Raw genomic sequence first — 15,598 nt, 5'->3', positions numbered from 1 at the left:
AGCTCCCCAAAATTAAATTTTACTGTAATACTTGGTAGTGCATTTAATGCCCGTAGATGTCAGTCTCAAAAGATGCCTCCAAAAATGGGGGTTGACTTGGATGTAGAGTATAATTTAAAAGTTCGAATTGAAACATTGAGGCTGACCTCTAATGCGAGGATATCAGGTTGTGGCTGAAAAGTGAGTGGGTCGGCTTGCACTCCCCAAGTATATGCAAAAACATGATTTTTGGGGCCGGAATAATGGGGTCACCCAGTTGACTTATACACCGTGATTTAGTGTAGCCATTTGGCAAGGATAAAACTATCCCCTTTACTCCGTGAAGCTTTAGGTTCCTGCTAGGAAATGGACCGATAAACATGGTTGGACCTCTTGGATTCTGCCCGTTCTTCATGCTTAGGCCTGGAGAGTGAATATTAGCAGAGCATTTAGCAGTGAGTGGCACAGGTCATGAGAAATAAATTGAAAGAGGAAACCAAGATTAATTAGATTTACAGAAACTGAAGGTAGGCATGGAACACGACTTGGATGAATTGCATTGTTTGCAAATGGAAAATAGTCACCTGTGAGACAAAGTTAGAGAGAGAGGAGAGGGGAGGGAGGGAGGGAGGGAGGAGGGAGAGAGAGAGAGAGAATATTGAACATACAGTGCAGGCGGCCATTCGGCCCACTTAAGCCCTCACTTCCACCCCATCTCCGTAACCCAATAATCCCTCCCAACCTTTTTGGGACACTAAAGGGCAATTTAGCATGGCCAATCCACCTAACCTGCACGTCTTTGGACTGTGGGAGGAAACTGGAGCACCCGGAGGAAACCCACGCAGACACAGGGAGAATGCACAGACAGTGACCCAGCAGGGAATTGAACCTGGGACCCTGGTGCTGTAAAGCCACAGTGCTAGCCACTTGTGCTAGAGAAACAGGGAGAAGAGAGGGGGGGGGGAGACAGAGGGGGGGGGGGGGGGGGAGACAGAGGGGGGGGGAGAGACCAGAGGGGGGGGGGAGAGACCAGAGGGGGGGGGGGGGGGGGGGGAGGAGACCAGAGGGGGGGGGGGGGGAGACCAGAGGGGGGGGGAGGAGACCAGAGGGGGGGGGGAGGAGACCAGAGGGGGGGGGGAGGAGACCAGAGGGGGGGGGGGAGGAGACCAGAGGGGGGGGGGGGAGGAGACCAGAGGGGGGGGGGGGAGGAGGAGGAGACCAGAGGGGGGGGGGGGGAGGAGACCAGAGGGGGGGGGGGGAGGAGACCAGAGGGGGGGGGGGGGGAGGAGACCAGAGGGGGGGGGGGGGGGAGGAGACCAGAGGGGGGGGGGGGGGAGGAGACCAGAGGGGGGGGGGGGGGAGGAGACCAGAGGGGGGGGGGGGGAGGAGACCAGAGGGGGGGGGGGGGAGAGGAGACCAGAGGGGGGGGGGGAGGAGACCAGAGGGGGGGGGGGGGAGGAGACCAGAGGGGGGGGGGGGGGAGGAGACCAGAGGGGGGGGGGAGGAGACCAGAGGGGGGGGGGAGGAGACCAGAGGGGGGGGGGGAGGAGACCAGAGGGGGGGGGGGGGGAGGAGACCAGAGGGGGGGGGGGGGAGGAGACCAGAGGGGGGGGGGGAGGAGACCAGAGGGGGGGGGGGGAGGAGACCAGAGGGGGGGGGAGGAGACCAGAGGGGGGGGGGAGGAGACCAGAGGGGGGGGGGAGGAGACCAGAGGGGGGGGGGGGGGGGAGACGAGAGGGGGGGAGACGAGAGGGGGGAGACGAGAGGGGGGGAGACGAGAGGGGGGGGAGAGAGGGGGGGGGAGAGAGGGGGGGGGAGAGAGAGGGGGGGAAGAGAGGGGAGAGGAGGGGAGAGGGGAGAGGAGGGGAGAGGGGAGAGGAGAGGGGAGAGGAGAGGGGAGAGGGGAGAGGGAGAGGGAGGAAATTATATTGGTAAACAATTGTCGAACAAGTTGTTGGAGTCTAAAGGCTGTGAATGGAGAGAGAGAGAGAGAGAGAGAGAGAGAGAGAGAGAGAGAGAGAGAGAGAGAGAAAGAGAGAGAGAGAGAAAGGGAGAGAGAGAGGAAATAAATTATATTTGTAAACAATTGTTGAACAGGTTGTTGGAGTCTAAAGGCTGTGAATGATAATCTTGACCATGTTATAACAAAGATCATTTCAAAATGCTGCACTTTTGTTGCAATCTGTTCAATGCAAAAAAAAAAAAAAGCATTTCACTGGAGCCAAAATTTTCCGTCCTCATTTTGCAGTTCGGATTTTACTGCGCAGCTGAAACTGAATGGAGCTCTCGCTTGCGACGGTCCCGCCATGGATGAGACTGGATAATCCCACCCGTGTTACTTGGACACGATGAGAATCAAGCGATATAGTGCAGAAGACGGGGTGAGATAGAAGATCCGCCTTAACTGACTGGCCACTCCCACTCCAAATGTTCTGAACCCATCTCCACGTGTAAATTCCCCCCCAAAAGTCAATGAATAGCGAGTAGGTGTGGGGACTCAGGATCCATTTCTCTTCTCTCTACCGGGAACTGTACCGTTTCAGCTAACTCGCTGGAGGCTACGGCTGGAATCTTTAATGTTCAGCAGGTGCATTCATCCAGTGAACCAATAAGGAAGTTAACAGTTTCTTGTTAAAGGTTTCAAGGCATCCCTTGGATGCCAACATCAATACAAAGCGAGTCTCGTACAGCGTGTGCTCAGAGTATGCAATGCAATCTCTCACATAACTCTCAGCAGATGCACAGAACGGCCCATTGATCAATCCTTTGTTCCCAGCTCTCTTTGATCTTCCAGCAACTTTGAGTTACTAATACAGATCACAGTCCGGCAGATTGTCTGACTTTACACCAAACTGCATTTTCCTCAGAATTGACCTGCTGCACACCTGCAGCACTGTGCAGGCAGCTGGGATCAAAGGTGCTCTGAACAAGCGTCACAGTTGGTGAGCACGTACACAATGCAATAATAAATAAAGGACACAACCCCTTTGATCCTCTTCACGGGATAAGTTACAGACCACCAAGTCAGTACCGGCAATAGACGGCATAGACGTTCAGGGAGGATAACTCGTCTTTTCCTGCCCCCACCGTTAACGGTTCTATGCTGAGCAAGGTCCGACTGATGTTCGAAGGCCTCCAGCACACTCATCACATAGCTGCCTTCCTAGACAGAAGTTGCTTATTCTGAATGGGTGACACGGCCAAGCTGGACCCCCTGGGATGTGAGCACCGCCCAGCAGATGACTCTAGATCTGGCATTGTCAAACTCGGGGTCGCGACCCGCGGGTGGGTCGAGGGCGGGTGTTGGGAGGGTTGCGGAGCCGTCCGTCTCGCCGCTCCCGATCGCGCAAATCCGCGCGCAACAGCCGGCTTTTAATAATGCCGGCTGCGAGCGGCCTTCAAAATGGCCAGGAAGAGAAGAAAAAAAGTCGGCCGCACTGCGCAGTGTGGCAGCATTTGTTTTTAGATGGTCGCAGCCTTTTTTTTTCCAATTTCGGGGGACAAAGGGACCATTGGGGCCAAAGGGACCCAAAACCATTTCCTCCATTTTTGTCAGCAACAAACAAGGTAAGAGAAAATGGTGGGTCGCGCAGCTCGGCCGGCGTGGGTCGCGCAGCTCGGCCGGCGTGGGTCGCGCAGCTCGGCCGGCGTGGGTCGCGCAGCTCGGCCGGCGTGGGTCGCGCAGCTCGGCCGGCGTGGGTCGCGCAGCTCGGCCGGCGTGGGTCGCGCAGCTCGGCCGGCGTGGGTCGCGCAGCTCGGCCGGCGTGGGTCGCGCAGCTCGGCCGGCGTGGGTCGCGCAGCTCGGCCGGCGTGGGTCGCGCAGCTCGGCCGGCGTGGGTCGCGCAGCTCGGCCGGCGTGGGTCGCGCAGCTCGGCCGGCGTGGGTCGCGCAGCTCGGCCGGCGTGGGTCGCGCAGCTCGGCCGGCGTGGGTCGCGCAGCTCGGCCGGCGTGGGTCGCGCAGCTCGGCCGGCGTGGGTCGCGCAGCTCGGCCGGCGTGGGTCGCGCAGCTCGGCCGGCGTGGGTCGCGCAGCTCGGCCGGCGTGGGTCGCGCAGCTCGGCCGGCGTGGGTCGCGCAGCTCGGCCGGCGTGGGTCGCGCAGCTCGGCCGGCGTGGGTCGCGCAGCTCGGCCGGCGTGGGTCGCGCAGCTCGGCCGGCGTGGGTCGCGCAGCTCGGCCGGCGTGGGTCGCGCAGCTCGGCCGGCGTGGGTCGCGCAGCTCGGCCGGCGTGGGTCGCGCAGCTCGGCCGGCGTGGGTCGCGCAGCTCGGCCGGCGTGGGTCGCGCAGCTCGGCCGGCGTGGGTCGCGCAGCTCGGCCGGCGTGGGTCGCGCAGCTCGGCCGGCGTGGGTCGCGCAGCTCGGCCGGCGTGGGTCGCGCAGCTCGGCCGGCGTGGGTCGCGCAGCTCGGCCGGCGTGGGTCGCGCAGCTCGGCCGGCGTGGGTCGCGCAGCTCGGCCGGCGTGGGTCGCGCAGCTCGGCCGGCGTGGGTCGCGCAGCTCGGCCGGCGTGGGTCGCGCAGCTCGGCCGGCGTGGGTCGCGCAGCTCGGCCGGCGTGGGTCGCGCAGCTCGGCCGGCGTGGGTCGCGCAGCTCGGCCGGCGTGGGTCGCGCAGCTCGGCCGGCGTGGGTCGCGCAGCTCGGCCGGCGTGGGTCGCGCAGCTCGGCCGGCGTGGGTCGCGCAGCTCGGCCGGCGTGGGTCGCGCAGCTCGGCCGGCGTGGGTCGCGCAGCTCGGCCGGCGTGGGTCGCGCAGCTCGGCCGGCGTGGGTCGCGCAGCTCGGCCGGCGTGGGTCGCGCAGCTCGGCCGGCGTGGGTCGCGCAGCTCGGCCGGCGTGGGTCGCGCAGCTCGGCCGGCGTGGGTCGCGCAGCTCGGCCGGCGTGGGTCGCGCAGCTCGGCCGGCGTGGGTCGCGCAGCTCGGCCGGCGTGGGTCGCGCAGCTCGGCCGGCGTGGGTCGCGCAGCTCGGCCGGCGTGGGTCGCGCAGCTCGGCCGGCGTGGGTCGCGCAGCTCGGCCGGCGTGGGTCGCGCAGCTCGGCCGGCGTGGGTCGCGCAGCTCGGCCGGCGTGGGTCGCGCAGCTCGGCCGGCGTGGGTCGCGCAGCTCGGCCGGCGTGGGTCGCGCAGCTCGGCCGGCGTGGGTCGCGCAGCTCGGCCGGCGTGGGTCGCGCAGCTCGGCCGGCGTGGGTCGCGCAGCTCGGCCGGCGTGGGTCGCGCAGCTCGGCCGGCGTGGGTCGCGCAGCTCGGCCGGCGTGGGTCGCGCAGCTCGGCCGGCGTGGGTCGCGCAGCTCGGCCGGCGTGGGTCGCGCAGCTCGGCCGGCGTGGGTCGCGCAGCTCGGCCGGCGTGGGTCGCGCAGCTCGGCCGGCGTGGGTCGCGCAGCTCGGCCGGCGTGGGTCGCGCAGCTCGGCCGGCGTGGGTCGCGCAGCTCGGCCGGCGTGGGTCGCGCAGCTCGGCCGGCGTGGGTCGCGCAGCTCGGCCGGCGTGGGTCGCGCAGCTCGGCCGGCGTGGGTCGCGCAGCTCGGCCGGCGTGGGTCGCGCAGCTCGGCCGGCGTGGGTCGCGCAGCTCGGCCGGCGTGGGTCGCGCAGCTCGGCCGGCTGGTAAAAATGGGTCCCTGGAAAAAAAGTTTGAAAAACACTGCTCTAAATAACAATCTAATGTGGAATCACAGTCGACTGTTTCTTTTGCTTGCTGAAAGGCTAGTGTCCCCATTTCAGCAGTGATCAAATCCATTCTCTCCAGCAGCAGAGAGCACCAGAATTTTTTTGTTTCAAAGTTGTTCGGACTGCAAAATAATTTCTATATGGCACAGAATATTTGTTACTCTGAACCATTCAGGGTCCAGCAAACAGACTAGGCACTAGTCTGCCCACAAAACCCCGTGCTGGTTTTGAGTTGACCTTTTCGGAAAGAGTAAAAACAATCATATTCTATCGCTATACCTTCAGCCTCCAGTCGCTGATGTCTTCCCTAATACGCCCTAGCCAGGCCTCATTAAACCAGGAAGGATCACTGTGAGAGAAAAACAACAAAGAGAATAATTGAAAGTAGTTCCAGGAAACAATACAGAAATGTATCGACAAAAGTCCAGAGTAGCAGATGACGTAAACCCACAAAATGGAGAGCAAGTTGTGTTTCAGATACTTGTAACGGCTTCATTCTGCATATCCCACACTGGGAACAATAGCACAGTGGCTGTGCTCGTAATCTAGAGGCCTGGATCAGTGCTCCAGAGATAGGGTTTTAAATCCACTATTGCAGTTGGGGAATTTAAATTCAATTAAGTGTTATGGGCCAGGGTTTAGAGAATCCCAAAGTGTATCATGGAGTTCACCTGACCCACAGCTTTTAATAGATTGTGGTATGGGGAGCACACGGTCCACTCTACAGGTGTGGTACAGCAGAAATGGAAAAGTATTTTTAAAAATGAAACAATGTTTATTCTATGAACTCAAGTTAACCTTTTTAAAACATACAGTGAACATCTTAGCAACCATCAATTCAATACAACCCCCAAAGAATACAATACTAAGTAATCCTTAACTTCCCAAATAACATCCAGAAGACAAAAGAAACACCTTTTAACAGAAGCACATTAGGTTTACATTCACTACTGAGAACATTTATAATTCTGAATTCACCAAATGATCAAGAGATAGTCTTTTCATGGCAGAGAGATCAACAGTACACCTGCTGTGTCTGGCTTCAGCTCCAACACTGAAAATGAAACTGAAGCACACCCTGCAGCAAACAGCCTAAAACAAAGTAAAAAGCTGACAGACAGCCCAGCTCCACCCACACTCTGACATCACTAATAAACACCCATTTCTTAAAGGTACATTTCTTAAACACACGCTTCTTAAAGGTACTCTCACATGACATAAGTGAAAAAAAAATCTGGAAAAAGCTAGTGTCAGTGATGGCGGCCATGAAACTACCAATTGTCATTTAAAAACCATTCTAAAATTTTATTAATTGAATTTAATTTCCACCAGCTGCTATGGTGGGGTTTAACCCATGGTACTCAGAGCTTTAGCCCGGGCCTCTCGATTACTAACCAGCGACAAAAATTTAAAGTTACTGCTTTGTGTTGGCACCACTTTTCAAATTACCTCCTGTGCACCGCGTTCACATTTTATATTGTGGCATAGACTCAGGGGTGAAAGTAGGAAACAGCTGGAGATCCTGCTGCTCATTTGTTCAAGTGGCTTAGGACATTCGCTGTGTCAGAGTGAGAGGGGGGAAAACAGGAACGTTCTCTTGGATGGGAGCATTGAGAGTTTCACCTACCACCATTCCTATCAGAGCGGAATGACTGCCTCAGATGGTAGGCACCAGTGGCGGCAATCGGAACACCACCAGCTGAAAGTTCTCTTTCAAGCCGCACACCATCCTGACTTGGAATTTTTTTGTGAGGGCCACGAAGAATCCAGCATGAGTTTTAAGGATACAAAGTAATAACATTTATTTGCAATAACATAACAGCAGCAGCAACTTCCCTTGCTGCACACTCCTTCCTGCTGGTTCCTAAACTGGCCAGCTTTATTTATACTAGGAGTTTACTAATGGTTTCTCCGTCCCCTCATTGGGGAAGCTCATACTCCCACAGGATTGTGGGATTGTCATTAGTCCCCAGCCAATGGTAAGTAGGCAGGTTATAACATCCCTCCCCCCAAAGTCCAAGGAATCCACCGAAGACCCTGGCGAAGGAGGGCATCGGACTAGTTTTGCCGCAGGCCGGACACCATTTGCACGCGGCGCTGGATCAGGTGGCGTGTAACGAGACGGAGACCGGCGCTTCCGTGATGAATGGCGCAACGGTTGTACATCCACGGCCCGTGGACCCGAGGATTCCCCCTCTGATGCATCCTGTGTCTCCATCTCGGAGTCAGAGTCTGCTGCCTCTGTCATGTCAGCGTCTCTATCTCCATTCGGTTCTGTAACGACCTGCGCAGGCTTCGAGTGAGGCACCAGTGGAAGATTGTGAGGACTACCTTCCCTTGTCTCTGGTCTCTGCAGCTGTAGAAATGAGCTCCGAGGGCGGGGAATCGTTTGAGGGGATAGTCTTCTGGACCGAACGTGGTCTACATGTTTGCGCTGGAGACGACCCTGGGCTTGCACCTGGTAAGATATAGGGCCCGTTTGGCGAAAGATTACGCCAGGAACCCACTGGGCACCACCAGCAAAATTCCGAACGAACACTGGGTCACCGGGCGCAAACTGCCGAATCGGCCGATGCCGAGAAAATCCCTGTCCCTGCCGTTCTTGTGTGCGCCGTACTTTTGCACCAATGTCCGGGAAAACCATACTAGGGCGGGTGCGAAGTCTCCGACCCATTAGGAGTTCTGCGGGAGCTACCCCAGTCACCGTATGGGGGGTGGTCCTATACGTAAACAAAAAGCGAGCCAGTCTCGTGTCCATTGATCCGGAAGACAGCTTCTTTAGGCCCCTTTTGAATGTCTGCAATGCGGCTCTGCCAACCCATTTGAAGCCGGGTGGTAAGGGGCAGTGCGGATATGGCGTATGCCGTTCATCTTAGTGAACCTCGCAAACTCCTCACTCGTGAATGGAGTGCCGTTATCCGTGACCAGCACCTTGGAGAGGCCCTGTGTACTAAACAACAAACGCATCTTTTCAATTGTTGCGCAGGACGTTGTCCCCTGCACCTTATGCACCTCTAGCCATTTAGACTGGGCGTCAATTAATAGAAGGAACATGGATCCTTGAAAAGGGCCTGCGAAATCTGCATGCAAGCCTGCCCAAGGCCGCCCTGGCCATTCCCAGTGATGTAGGGGCGCGGCCGACGGAAGCTTCTGATGCTCCTGGCAAATGGAGCAGTTTTGGGCCACCTTCTCAATGTCGGTGTCGAGGCCTGGCCACCAGTCACAACTCCGGGCCAACATTTTCATTTTGGTCACACCTGGATGCCCATTGTGCAAGTCTGTTAGTATCAGCTCCTGGCCTTTTTCCGGGACAATCACACGCGTCCCCCACAAGAGGATGCCGTCTTCCACGCTGAATTCTGACAGCTTGGAGGAAAATGCGTGCAACTCGCCTGGGAGCGGTCTATGCTGCCCACCATACAGGACTATGTGCCAAACCTTTGACAGGACTGGCTCCGTCTGGGTCCACTCATGGATCTGTGATGCCGTGACAGGCAAGGTGTCCATAAAATTTAGGGTTGCAACCACCTCACTGGTCGTGGGGGTCGACATGGGGCCGGTCGATAAAGGTAATCAGCTCAGTGCGTCGGCACTGAGAATACTCGTAGGCAGCAAGCAACAAAGCCCAGCACTGGATCCGTGCTGAAGCAATGGGCGGTATTGGCTTATCCTCTCTGAAAAGTCCCAGCAGAGGCTTATGTTCAGTCACGATAGTGAAATGGCAGCCATACACGTACTGGTGGAAGCGTTTCACCGCAAAAATCACTGCCAGGCCCCCCTTCTCGATCTGCGCGTACTTTTTCTCCGCTGCAGTCAATGTGCGGGAGGCGAAAGCTCGGTCCCGTTCTCCATCTTGTGGGACAGGATGGCCCCAATACCATACGGGGATGCAGCACATGTGACGAGCAAAGGCTTTCCAGGATCATAGTGGGTTAGTAACCCAGGCGACGACAATTGTTGCTTTACCCGCCGGAAAGCGGTTTCTTGCGGCTGACCCCAAACCCAGGTGTGATTTTTCTTTAGCAGAAGGTGCAAAGGGGCCAGCGTAGTTGCCAGATTGGGGAGGAACTTCCCGTAATAGTTTACGAGACTAAGAAAAGAACGAAGATGCGAAGTGTCAGTCGGGGCAGGGGCGTGTTGAATTGCACGCACCTTCTCTGCGACGGGGTGCAAACCTTCGCGGTCCACCCGATAACCTAGGTAGACTACTTCCTTTGCCTGAAATACGCACTTTGTGCGACGTAAACGGACTCCAGCCTCCGAAAGGCGTCTAAGGACAGCCTCCAGATTTTCCAAATGTTCCTGCTCCGACGTCCCTGTAATCAAAACGTCATCTAAGTAGACAGCAACACGTGGTAAACCTCTCAAAATGCCCTCCATAACACGTTGAAAAATTGCGCAGGCAGAGGATACTCCAAAGGGCAACCGTGTATATTCATACAGGCCCCGGTGTGTATTAATCATTACATATGGTCGGGAGGCAAGGTCCAGCTCCAACTGCAGGTAGGCGTGACTCATATCTAATTTTGTGAACGAGAGTCCGCCTGCAAACTTCGCGTAGAGATCCTCACGCGAGGCATTGGATATCGGTCGAGTCGGGAAGCCGTAGTCACTGTAAGTTTATAGTCGCCACACAAGCGAACTGTGGCATCTGGCTTCATTACAGGTACAATTGCTGCTGCCCAGTGAGCAAAACGGACGGGCCTGATAATACCCAAACTCTCCAAACGAGTGAGCTCCCCTTCTACCTTCTCGAGCAAGGCGTAAGGCACCGGGCGCACCCGGAAACAGCGCGGCGTGGCTCCTGGTTCGACTTGGATACGGACTACGGCCCCTTTTATTTTTCCCAAACCAGGCTGGAATACATCTGGGTATCATCCTAGCACCTCAGTCAACCCTTCAGAAACTGTTTGGAGGATGTGCTGCCATTGCAACCGCAAATGGCGCAACCAGTCCTGACCCAACAGGCTGGGCCCATGGCCGCGCACCACGATAAGTAGGAAACGCCCCTCCTGGCGTCCATAGACAACAGGGGTCATTGTAGTTCCTGCAATGTCCAGTGGTTCCCCTGTGCAGTTGGCCAACCTGGCCTGAGAGTCAGTTAGTGTAAGGGTCTGTATACCCTGCTTGATGCAGTCGAATGTCCTCTGGGTAATCACGGAGACCGCTGCGCCAGTGTCCAACTCCAGCTCAAGCAGGTGGCCATTGACCCGTACTGTCACCTTAATGGGGGCCACACGGGGAGCTGCCACACAATGCAACTGCAGGTAGTCGCCCTCCGTCTCCACGTCCTCAGGAGTAGTCGCCGCAGGTTCATCCACATGGAAGGTACGGCCCCTGGGCTGGTCCGAGTTACGGCCCCTGGGCTGGTCCCAGTTTCGGTCGGAACAGCGGCGCCTCTGGCGCCCCCAGGACCGCCATCCGCGACGGGGTCGGCGCCTACAAGTCTGACACGGACATGGCTCCTCATCCATTGGTTCTGGAGAAGGCTCCCTTCGGGGAGGAATGTCCGACGGCCACTGACGTCGGTCCGGACGTTGCCTCGCCCAAGGTACCGCAGGAATGCGGGGGGGACGTTTTCGGACGGAAGGGGTTGCGCCCCAAGGCATGCACTTCCATTCCCTGTAGCTCCTGCACTCCTCGTTCTGCGCTCTCTCGGGACAATACTATTTGAATGGCCTGTTGAAAAGTCAATGTTGGCTCAGCTAACAACTTTCTCTGAGTGGCCGCATTGTTAATACCGCAAACCAAACGGTCGGGTAACATTTCTGACAAAGTCTCACCATAGTCACAGTACTCCGCAATCCTGCGTAGCCTGGATAGAAAATCGGCAAGGGATTCTCCAGGGGTCCTCTCAGCGGTATTAAACCGGTAACGCTGGACTATCGTGGACGGGGTTGGGTTAAAATGTTGCCCCACTATATTCACAAGTTCATCAAACGTTTTGGTGTCCGGTGCAGCTGGGTACGCAAGGCTCCTAATCACCCCAAACGTATGTGGGCCGCAGGCGGTGAGCAATATGACCACCTGGCGCTCGTTTTCGGTGATAGTGTTTGCCCGGAAATAGTAACGCATCCGTTGTGTGTACTGGTTCCAGCTTTCCAGCGCAGCATCAAAAACATCCAAACGTCCGTACAGAGGCATGGTATAACAGAAAACAACTTCCAACCTGTATCCAACAAAAATCCAGGGAGGTGGCTTCAGCAGTGTAGATAGCTATTCACTTTAACCTTCATCGCCAGTTTTGTGAGGGCCAGCCAGCTTTATTTATACTAGGAGTTTACTAATGGTTTCTCCGCCCCACTCATTGGGGAAGCTCATACTCCCACAGGATTGTGGGATTGTCAATTGTCCCCAGCCAATGGTAAGTAGGCAGGTTATAACAGAATTATATTGCCGCTCCTTCACTGTTGCTGGGTCAAAATCCTGGAACTCACTCCCTCCCCAACAGCAGCATGGGTGCATCATGGACTGCAGCGGTCACAAGATAGCAGGTTACCCCCACCTTCTCAAGGGCAGAGGAGGATGGATCTCTGGCCTAGCCAGAGATGCCCATGCCTGCGGAAAGGATAAGTTTGTCTTTCCCATTGGCAGCCCTCCAGAGACGGGAGAGGAACAATTTCACGATGTAGTACTATGTCTCAGAAATCATGGACGAGGATCGGGTTTCTATTATAATACTGCCTCCAGTGACAAATTAATACAGTAAAAATCTTAAGTGCACATTACTTGTCAACATTTTCCATTCTAACTTCCTGTGCATATTTAATGGTGGCTGACGGTCTAAAACTCCAGTTGCCTGGCAGTGGAAGTATTGCAACATGGCATGTTTACAGAGGTCACTTGCATTTAAAATGTAGAAATAGGAATTCTTAATTTAATTAACTTACAGTATAAGGACACAATGATATCTCTACACCAGGGCAGCACGGTAGCACAAGTGGTTAGCACTGTGGCTTCACAGCGCCAGGGTCCCAGGTTCGATTCCCTGCTGGGTCACTGTCTGTGCGGAGTCTGCACGTTCTCCCAGTGTGTGCGTGGGTTTCCTCCGGGTGCTCCGGTTTCCTCCCACAGTCCAAAGACGTGCAGGTTAGGTGGATTGGCAATGATAAATTGCCCTTAGTGACCAAAAAGGTTAGGAGGGGTTATTGGGTTATGGGGATAGGGTGGAAGTGAGGACTTAAGTGGGTCGGTGCAGACTCGATGGGCCGAATGGCCTCCTTCTGCACTGTATGTTCTATGTTCTATGTTCATTTCAATTAATCACTGCATTGCCGGAACATTACTCAAATGTTACTGCACATGTATAAGGAAGCATGAGATTCAATTGTTTCAAAGTCAAGAAGTCCGTTCAGATGCCACTTATAAAACCATTTTTAGCATTACCTACACTTGGCTTACAACCTTTTAACCCATTTTCAAATAACTGCATAATCGTCTTTATCCATCATTTAAATTCTTTCATGGCTAGGCAAGCATTTATTTCCTATCCCTAACTGCCCTCAAGAAGGTGACGGTGAACCACCTTCTTGAACCTGTCATGAGAATGTAAGTACCCCAAGAGTGCTGTTAGGGAGGGAGTTCCAGGGTTTTGACCCAGCAACAGTGAAGGAGCGGCCAATATATTTCCAACTTATGGCATGTGGCTTGGAGGGGAACCTTCAGGTTGCTGGGATTCCCAGGCACGTGTTGCTCGTCCTTGTAGGTGGTACAGGGAGCTGGGATGGACAAGTGCCATCGACAGAGCCCTGGTGAGTTGCTGAAGTGAATCTTGTAGAAAGTTCACACTGTTGCCACTGTGTGTTGGTGGTGGAGGGAGTGGGTGTTGATGATAGTGGATGGGGTGCCAATCAAGCAGAGCTGCTTTGCGCTGGATGGTGTTGAGCTTCTCGAGTTTTGCGGGAGTTGAACTCAGCCAGGCAAGTGAGGAGTATTCCATCACACTCCCGACTTGCGCCTATAATAATAACCTTTATTGTCACAAGCCTACTGGTGACAATAAAGATTACTTATTTTATTTTTTATTAACACTGCAATGAAGTTACTGTGAAAATCCCTCAGTTGCCACATTCCGGTGCCTGTTCGGGTACATGGAGGGAGAATTCAGAATGTTCAAATTACCTCACACGTCTTTCGGGATTTGTGGGAGGAAACCCACGCAGACACAGGGAGAACGTGCGGACTCCAAACAGACAGGCAGTGACCCAAGCCGGGAATTGAACCTGGGATCGTGGCACTGTGAGGCAACAGTGCTGACAACGGTGCTACCATGCCGTCCATGGTGGACAGATTTTGGAGAGTCAGGAGGCGAGTTACTCTTTTCCATGCTCTTGCAGCCAATCGTAACCCCCCCCCCCCTCCCCCCTTGTTGTTAGTGGGTGATTGAAGAACATTTCCCATCAGCAACTCTCACTTCCAAATGTTAACTTTCAAATGCAACCAAACCTTCTTTTGCAACTTACATATGATAAAGGACCTGAGCAATTGCAACTCCACTGGTCAGTTGCTGTTTGGTATTACAGGGCGATGACACATGAAATGTCTGGAGCTAAGAGAAGAAAGATACAAAATGTTAAAACCAAAGGCGAGACAATAGGAGGAAATACAGAAAGGCTAACCGTTTGAATTCCAGATTCTCCAAACACTGTAGACGCTTGAGAGTTCAAACTGTACACTAGGATTTTGACTATTAAAACAGAGACTGACATTCACATGCAGCAGAGATGGCTGCAATTGCTGCCCTTTCAACAGGAAGTCATCCAAAGGTTCGGTCTACCAGTTTTCTGGTTTGGACGGTGAGATGTCAATGATTGTAAAACACTATCCGAATTTCAACAGGCAGTTCCCGCATTGTAGGTTAAAAAGTAGCAGTGGCCCCATCAACAGACTTCTTGTGTAGCAAAGAAAATAGATGAGGGGATTCAAATTAAAAGCTGCCAGCACAAACATTCAGTGTACATAGACCAAAGTTAAAGAAATAAATAACAACAGAAGTCAGGACTTCAACAGAACAGTCATTTTAAATGTTTGGTAGAGACATAAACTGTGCTCATTTGTGGTGGACATTTGGTGATTTAAAAATACACTATTTCAGCCTTAACCCCAAATTTAATGGTTAAATCATTCAAAAGATCACTGCTTACTAAGGGAAAATGGAGCTGTGTAGCAGCTCACTACATCCTGAATGCTTCATAATCAATGACTGAAGTGCAGCCATTGTTAAGTGGGTAAATATGACAGACAAATTTCAGCTGGCAATAGCTCATAACAGTAAGAGCTACTGGTTGAAAGAGGCTGTCCCGAATACTTGGAGAACAGTGACACAGTGGTTAACACTGCTGCCTCACAGCACCAGAGACCCAGGTTCAAATCACACCTTGGGTGACTGTGCAGTTTGCACTTTCTCCCAGTGTCTGCATGGGGTTTCTCCAGGTAATCTGGTTTGCCCCCCACAGTCCAAAGATGTGTAGGTTAGATGGATTGGCCATGCTAAACGAAATTGCCCCCTTGTGTCTAAAGATGTGCAGGTTAGCAGCGAGTGTTACATGGGTGGTGTGGGAGGGACGGGCCTAGGTAGGCTCCCCTTTTGGAGGGTCGGTGCAGACTCAATGGAACGAATGGCCTATTTCTGAGGCCGAACAGATCTGTATCTATGTTGATGTTCCCCCCTTCTGACTTTATCACACCCGAACACTCTTCTATTCCTTTCTCCCTCATGTGCTTGCCTAGCTTCCTATTATGTGCATCCGTGCTATTTGCTGAACTACTCAAAGTGGTAGCACTAAACTAATACAAGTTTAAAATTCTTTATCAGTGTTTCCCATGGAAGAACAATGTGCTGCAGTGCAGCTTCCCACAAACAGTGATAAGACAAAGGATTATTTGTTTCCCCTTGTGTGGCATTGGTTAAGGAATGAACATTGGCTAAACGGCTGGGAGAACTCGCTCCGCTTCTTCACATAGTACAATGGCA

At 54.5% G+C, this 15,598-nt stretch overlaps 1 protein-coding gene across 4 annotated transcripts in view; it reads right to left on the bottom strand.

The window, feature by feature from the left end:
- hook2 (hook microtubule-tethering protein 2) overlaps positions 1-15,598 on the bottom strand; it is a 75,360-nt gene that overhangs the window by 52,250 nt on the left and 7,512 nt on the right. For 3 of the 4 annotated variants that reach the window (XM_072490997.1, XM_072490996.1, XM_072490998.1), the window contains exons 2-3: positions 14,088-14,173; positions 5,905-5,974 (exon numbers count right to left, since the gene is read on the bottom strand). In XM_072490997.1, the coding sequence (XP_072347098.1) occupies positions 5,905-5,974; positions 14,088-14,173 (156 nt within the window). The remainder of the gene's footprint in view (positions 1-5,904; positions 5,975-14,087; positions 14,174-15,598) is intronic. The other variant, XM_072490999.1, reaches the window with a different exon arrangement.

The sequence above is a fragment of the Scyliorhinus torazame genome, chromosome 27, assembly GCF_047496885.1.
Source record: "Scyliorhinus torazame isolate Kashiwa2021f chromosome 27, sScyTor2.1, whole genome shotgun sequence".
In the NCBI taxonomy this organism is placed as follows: domain Eukaryota; kingdom Metazoa; phylum Chordata; class Chondrichthyes; order Carcharhiniformes; family Scyliorhinidae; genus Scyliorhinus; species Scyliorhinus torazame.
The sequence above is the reverse complement of the archived record's forward strand: the minus strand, read 5'-3'. Positions and strand labels throughout refer to the sequence as shown.